Source organism: Siphateles boraxobius, unplaced genomic scaffold (genome assembly GCF_051911475.1).
Source record: "Siphateles boraxobius isolate OS27281-9 unplaced genomic scaffold, OSU_SipBor_1 41, whole genome shotgun sequence".
Lineage (NCBI taxonomy): Eukaryota > Metazoa > Chordata > Actinopteri > Cypriniformes > Leuciscidae > Siphateles > Siphateles boraxobius.
Genome location: NW_027509042.1, coordinates 42,324,464 through 42,332,056, shown reverse-complemented (window position 1 = coordinate 42,332,056; position 7,593 = coordinate 42,324,464). Strand labels below are relative to the sequence as shown.

The following is a 7,593-nucleotide window of genomic DNA, read 5'->3' as shown; positions in this document are numbered from 1 at the left end:
AGATCCAAAGGAGGTGCTCGCGCGCCTGTGATGTCACACCTCAAAAGATTTCCAAGCATGTTTCCAAGCAGCCCTCGAAATGTATTTATTTAATTATCTACACAATCATTTTATTATATTTATTTTTATGTAGTTAGCATTGTATTTTATCTGGATTTTTGTTGTTTGTTAAATTTCTTTACAACCATTTGTAATTCAATAAAAAAAAAACAATCCCATACAATTTTCAAGAATATGTTAATTATGACCATATATGCAGATTCAAACGGAAAATATGGAAAATATATTTGATTCACACATTCACATTTCATGCATTAGATGACAATATTTGTATAAACTACAAATCCGTATCTTTAAAAATATCTTTATTGTACACATTCTCAAGTAAAAAGTGCAGCATCCAAGCAGACGTATTATGCACTTTTCTCCATGTTTGCATTTTCAAAACCACATCACAACATTAAATTAGGGTTTAGTATCAAATTAAGGGGAAAAAAAAGGCATGACACCATGAACAAGTGAAACTCTTTTCCTCTACAACCAAAATGATATTTACAGATAATACAAAATTTCAGAAAGTCCCAAAAGCGACACCATACTTTCCACCCATCTTTAAGAGCACAAGTGCACTGCAATGTCCTTCATGTGTTCTGGCGTCCTCTACTGGACCCTGTGCTTATAAAACCAGCAGAGACCTTTAGTGAAGTTCCAGCCAAGTGAAATGGAGAGAACATACAGGAGTCCGAGCAAAGCAAAGGGATACAGAAGCACCACAGTGTTCTTTAAGAACGGGAGCGCTAAAGAAACGAGAAGACAAAATTAGACAATGTTCAGCTTAAGAATTTCTGAATGTTGAAAACTAGGGATGCAGCGATATGACAAATTTGGCCAATATGACAACCGATAATTGTTTATATTTGAAAGCTGATAACCGATATATTTGGGCCGATAAATCTAAATTATTATTAAAAAAATTAAAGCCTGATTACAATTTTATGTAGCCTATATGATAGACAAGCACTGCACATGTTGCAGTTTACTGTATTTTCCTTACTTGAAGGGATTCCAATCATATTCCAAGCAATTCAAAACCATCATGGCGAAGAGTGCGCATCTGAAGTGTCTCAGCTGAAGGAAATAATCCATTATTTATCGGCTTCAAGATATCTTATCGGACCGATAACGATAATATTAAAACTGATCACATATGGGCCGCAAAACCGATATGATGGCCGATATATCGTGCATCCCTAGTAAAAATACACTAGCTATCACAATACTTACCATTGTAGCCCAGGAATGTGATGTAAATATAGTAACCGATTGCAATAAGCCAGAAGGTGTTTCCCACAAAATAACCCAGGAACCAGTCTGAACTCGTAACAACAACATCTGTCGAGAGAGCAAGATGTGTTCACAAAGTCTATAATTGAAAACAGCACAGCTCATTATACATTTATACACATCTTTACTTACAGTTGATGAAGAATAGCTGTAGAAAGTGAAGAATGACCAGAAGAGGGTAGAAAGCATTTAGATGGACGTCAAACGCGTAGCCCCACTCCACATCGTAATCTCTGCTCGGTTTCATCAGATATTTATTCGTAACAAACCTGGAGAAGAAAAGACAGGGATTACTGTAAAGTTTTACACTAAAACTTTACACTAAAAAACCTCTTCATGACATTTACTAGTAAAATTATGCTGATTTATTATATAATTCTTTAAAGTACTTTATTCTGTCGGTTACGGAGAATATACTTCATTTTAAAAATTAACAATAAAAAAAGAGACAAAAACTCCTGAAACTGGATCAATACCATACAAGCAAGTTCAACATTGAAGTCGGCATGAAATGAAAGTTGCGATAGTCTTTTCTTCCCTATTGTGACGTATATCCGAGTGAAATGGCTTCTGGAATTAATTTTTACTTTTTTTTTTTTTTGCTTGCTTTCGGTATCACTGGTACTGTCTTTTTTTTTTTTGCTATCGGTATCACTGGTACTGTCTTTTTTTTGTTGCTATCGGTATCACTGGTACTGTCTTTCAGTGGCTAACTTCATCTCTCTCAGACAGGCAACCATTTATTTGCATTAATAATTAATAATTGCTCTGTCACTGTTTCCCGTGGTGTACCTCAAGGATCCGTTCTTGGTCCACTTCTATTTCTAATCACACAGTGTCACGGTCTTAATTTCCATAATTACGCAGATGATACACAAATCTATCTTACTGTTCAACCCAATTCTGTTTTCCTCCCTCTTCCATCACTTCCTGCCTACAAGAGCTCAAAGTATGGATGGCTTAAAACTTCTTAAAACAGAATACTGACAAAACTGAAATCCTGCTAGTAAGCCCTAAATCCCTTGTCATTTCCAAACATAACTTCTCCATTCATATTGACGGAGTTATAGTTCATATTGACGGAGTTATAGTTCATTCATCACCCACTATGTGCAATTTGATTTCAGATCATGCTTTAAATCCCCCATATTAGCCAGCTTGTTAAATCCTGTTTTTTTCCACCTTCGCAACATTGTCCGTATACGATGTTGGCTAAATCTCAAAGATGCCGAAACTTTTATCCATGCTTTTATAACCTCGCTTATAGACTATTGTAAATCTTTGTTTTCTGGCCTACCCACTAGTTCAAAACTAAGTTGCTCGTGCCCTTACCTTTAACAAAAATCAGCTCACATCACTCCCATCTGCACTGGTTCACTATTGTGTATCATTCAGTTCAAAATACATGTCCTAGTTTTTAAAGCCTGCCATGGTTTTGCACCACATCTTACAGAATTAATACCCGCTTACTTTCCTGCACATACTCTTAGACTGAGTACTGAGAGTTTGCTTGTATTACCCAAGTTCAAACTATCTACTGTTGGTGGTAGGGTGATCATTATTTATAATAATAATTATTATTATTATTGGGAAGGAACTTGATTTTGTCCTTGGGAATTGATTGGATTGTAGGAAGTTTTGAGTTTTCAGTCAGCAGTGGAGGATGTTTAGTCCCACCTTCAGCCGACACACACGTCATGAAGAGAACAGATGACGTTTTCAATTAAAGATTACCAGGGAGTATGAATTAGAATAAAAATATGATGTGCATGGATAAAGCATTTATAATAAATACTGCAACATTCTGTAAAAAAAAATAAGAACTGATTTTTGAATGGGACTTTAAGGACATTACTCACATTTTTGTCAGCATGCAAACCTTTGTGTTTGTGTGTGTGTGTGTGTGTGTGTGTGTGTGTGTGTGTGTGTGTGTGTGTGTGTGTGTGTGTGTGTGTGTGTGTGTGTGTGTGTGTGTGTGTTAGAGTGCGAATCGGGCCGAATTTTTTTGTCCGAGCCTGGCCGGCGTCCGACAGAGCAGTAACCGAACCCGACCCGAGCCCGACAGGCATAAAGATATTTATGTCCGAGCCCGACCCGAGACCGACAGTTAAAATCCCATTTTTTTCTCATACTAATGACACATGTGCGTTTGTTTGTGTGGAAAGCCTGCTTTTATTAAGCAACTGTAGGAAGACATTCGGAAATGTCAGCAGGATGAGTGCATCAGCGCGCACGGAGAAACAAGCGCACTTAACGCAGGCGCGCATTCACGTGTTTCGTTGTCACGGCTACATAAACAAATTTCCGCACACAGGAAGACAGATGTTATGGTAATATTTTACATGTATTTTAATCACAAAAACGAACGTTTGCATCACGTGAAAGCATCAGGCACATTGGCTACCAACATAATAAGCTGTTTTAAATTTAAAATGTTCAATGCCATATCGCGCTGATGTGACCGAGCCCGACCCGAACATAATTTCTAAATATCTGTCCTGAACCCGGCCCGGCCCGTCGGGTACCGACGGGTCCCATCGGGCTCGGTTCGGGTATCCATCCTCTAGTAGTGTGTGTGTGTGTGTGTTTGTGTGTGGCACCTTACCACATGAGTGTGGATATGAGCAATCCAACCCCGATGCAGTCGATGAAAACGACCCAGAGCAACAGCTTCAACGTCTCCACAAAACCCATGTCTAGAACCAGACCAAAGCCCACCGTCGACACTGCAGAGATAACATTAGTTAGCAAATGAAGGTTTCATTTCCAAAGCCTGTCACATGTATCAATCGAAAGTGCTCACCACACAGCCAGATGCTGAGCAGCACCAGGAACGCAGGGTCGTCCCGGGCCCACTGGTCTTTAGTTTGTTTACGGTAGTGGAAGTTGCGGTACACTTTCTGCGGTGATGTGAACAGATAAAGCATCTGCCATATGGCGAACTCGAAGTCCATCTGTCTGAAATGCAGGAGTCTCCTCAGGTACTTGTAGCGCTTGGCTCCGGCCGTGTGCCGCGCCGCATCCCGCTCGCTGAGGCTGCCGTTTCGCTGGATCTGCGGGGAGCTCGTCGGCAACATACTGCTGGGATGAGAGAGACATTTGGTTATGACAAAAATCACAACATGCAAATTCTTGGTTGTATATAAGACATACAGTACCACTAGTTACTAGTTTTAATGTTTTTGAAAGAAGTCTCTTATGCTCGTCATCAAGCCTGTATCCATTTTAACAAAATATACAGGAATTTTTTTTTAAAATAATGGTTTTCTATTTGAATATACTTTAAAATACAATTTATTCCTGTGATCAAAGCTGATCATTACTCCAGTCTTCAGTCACATGATCCTTCAGAAATCATTAATATGCTGATTTATTATCAATGTGGGAAACAGTTCTGCTGTATAGTATTTTTTTATAACCGGTTAGACTTTTTTCAGGATTCTTTAATTAATAAAAAGTAAAAAAGAAAAAAAGAACAGCTTTTATTTAAAATATAAATATTTTGTAACAATATACACTATCGTTCAAAAGTTTGGGGTTAGTAATTTGTTTCTTTCTTTTTTTTTTTTTAAGAAATTAATATTTTATTTAGCAAGGATGTTTTAAATTGATAAAAAGTGATAGTAAAGATATACAAGTTAGAAAAGTCAAATCATTAAAAAAAAGAGTAATGTTTCCAAACTTTTGACCGATCCAGATATAACATACAAATCTTGTGAATCTCATTAGGCCTAAATTATGATACTGTTTTTGAGTGGCTGGGTCATTATCAACAATTACGGCTTAGTATGTTTTGACAAAAAAATAACAAGTCAAACTCAATTACAATTTCATTACAGTACATGGACTTTACAGTATGTCAGTCTCTATCTGGAATCTTCTAGAAAACTAAGATATAATCTATTGGTCAAGCATCAAGCTTAATAATCAATCAGCTCATTAGTTATTGTGCTTCCTATAAAAATATGACCTGCTATGTAACTTAAACATGCAGAGCTGAATCTGATCCTAGATCAGTCATATCACTCTTACTTGCTTTACACAGACAGTCTGGCCTTGGATGACAACTAGCAGCAATGATACAGCAACTAACCAGCTAGTCTAAAAGTAGACGCTTTATTAAGCATAAACACTGGAAAACCCAAAGCTTTAACTTACAGTGTATGCGTGTGTGATGCTACCTGGGCCTCGGCTCGACCCTACATAATAACCTGGTAAAGCAGTTAGCTACAAAGTCGCTCCATCTCAGTGTGTAAAAACATGACACTCACCTGCTCGACAGCAGTATCAGCAACTAATAAAGCAAATCTCTTGTTAATCAATGTGTAAAAAACAATGCGGCAACTGTGACATGTCAACTTCCTGCCTTGTCCGAACACGTAGCAGCGCAACCTATACATTGACGCCACTTCCGGTCTCAATGCTTTCTGGGAAATGTAGTGTTGGGATAGAGAGCACAGTTTCTTGAGACCTGTATAATTTTATATAATTTTAAACTATTTATAAAGATGAATATCATACGTATTACTTTTCTTTTATCACAACATCAGAGGTATGTGGATTTTAAACAAGTCATCTCATTAAGATATATTACAATCTTTAATCAAAATGTTTAAACAGAATATTGTTAATCAATTATAGGAGTTTCCTACTTACAATAATTATTCCTTTTTAATATTTCTTTATTTTAATATTTTTGGGTGGGAAAACAACAGCAAAAACAAGCAAGAAAAAAAATTCATCAATCCTTCATGAGCGATGAATAACTTTGGAATTTTATTTGTATCCTTTCTTTTTTTCTTGCATTTTGGTTAAGTAATAATCATGTACAACAAGTGACTGAGCATTTCTGAAATATGCAATGACATAATATTTGATCAATATGTTTCTATAAATGACAAAAAGAATATAATTTGTGGTATTTCGATAAACTAATGCCTAAACCAAATTGATTAGGTGAAACTGCTTTTAGCAGAAAAAATATTATATTTTATAATATATATTTTAGATTAGGCTATAGGCTATTATTTATATTTTATAATTAGGCTACTTTAGTCGTTGTATTCCATTTTTATTGGAACCCCTTATTTGTTTATTTTAATTGGTTTTTTTTTGTTGTTGATGTTTTTATTCTGAAAATAGCCTACACAGGCTTCGATAATTGGATAACACGATTGTGAAGATAATTTTTTTTTTTTTGATAATGCTGTTTACTGGTACAATAATGTTTAGAAACAACAGATGGCGCTAATGTATAAGTCTTTCTTTCTTTCTCTCACATTGATAGAACTTTTTAATCCATCATGTTCCATAACTTTTAAATGGCCAAAAAAAAGCAAAAATGGCTTTTGCAAATAAACAAGCAATTCTGATAAATGATCCTAAAACATTACTGTAGAACAGTTTAGCACCATCAGCTAGTCTGGTGTGTTCACTTTTCAAAAAGGATGTTTTCTCCTGTAAATGCACAGCGTATTATTTATATCTTTGCTCTATTTTAAGTCTATGTCTCTAAAACTAAAAGTAAACTTTTAAAAGCAGTGAGCGGAGAATAGTTTATATTTTTACCTGCACATTTCTTGCAGGTCAGTGGAGCGATGTGTCCATCACAGGGGCTTCTGCTCCTCTTTCACAGCCGTTTAAAAGCACAGCTTGCGGTTTGGCTCATATTTATTTAATAACCACCTACTACCTCATCATTCTTTTATCTCTACATTCTGTTTGCCTTCATTACGACCCTCAGACTACTCCGATGGTGGATTGTAAAACACTTTACACATCACATGTAGAAAACAAGTGAACAGAAAAAGTTTCATTCATGCCATTTTAACGTTGTGGAACGCTGCCAGTTTTGCTGGAGGGCATGTCAACAATGAATAAAATATTTATTCAGTCTTTCCATATGGCAAAAACATAAATTCCTTTTGAAAATACATTTGAAACAACTAAGACTATAGGTTAGACACCAAAATGTGATGAAAATGTGCTATAATGTTGAAAATATGGTATATAACATTAAAAATACTTTCTATGAAATCCATTTATTAAAATACTTTTATATAAAAACATATTTTACATAACACACACACACACACACACACACACACACACACACACACACACACACACACACACACACACACACACACACACACTCCCAGATTTCTTCTTCTACAGCATCACTGGTAAAAAAAAAACAACAACAACAACAACAACAACAAACCTTTGGTTCCCTTCGTTTTTTTTGGT

General features: G+C 36.1%; 1 protein-coding gene across 2 annotated transcripts; it reads right to left on the bottom strand.

Moving 5' to 3' along the window:
- Positions 1 to 348: 348 nt before the first annotated feature.
- On the bottom strand, positions 349 to 5,768 carry unc50 (unc-50 homolog (C. elegans)). 2 transcript variants are annotated; one of them, XM_077199779.1, is made up of 6 exons: positions 5,616 to 5,768; positions 4,148 to 4,425; positions 3,950 to 4,070; positions 1,477 to 1,613; positions 1,285 to 1,392; positions 349 to 797 (listed from the first exon to the last, which is right to left on the bottom strand). In XM_077199779.1, exons 2-6 carry the CDS (start codon positions 4,419 to 4,421, stop codon positions 661 to 663), a joined length of 777 nt encoding a protein of 258 aa, XP_077055894.1. In that variant the 5' UTR covers positions 4,422 to 4,425; positions 5,616 to 5,768; the 3' UTR covers positions 349 to 660. The 2 variants fall into 2 exon arrangements, with proteins under 2 accessions (XP_077055894.1, XP_077055895.1); XM_077199780.1 differs by having other exon boundaries at positions 4,148 to 4,422; positions 5,616 to 5,766.
- Between the last annotated feature and the right edge of the window lie 1,825 nt (positions 5,769 to 7,593).

Coding starts and splice junctions, on each gene's coding strand:
- unc50 (XM_077199779.1), bottom strand. CDS start 4,421: ATGTTGCCGACGAGCTCCCCGCAGATCCAGCGAAACGGCAGCCTCAGC. Junction 1,614..3,949: donor CTCATATCCACACTCATGTG/GTAAGGTGCCAC, acceptor TTTCTTCTCCAG/GTTTGTTACGAATAAATATC. Junction 1,393..1,476: donor ACAGCTATTCTTCATCAACT/GTAAGTAAAGAT, acceptor CTCTCTCGACAG/ATGTTGTTGTTACGAGTTCA.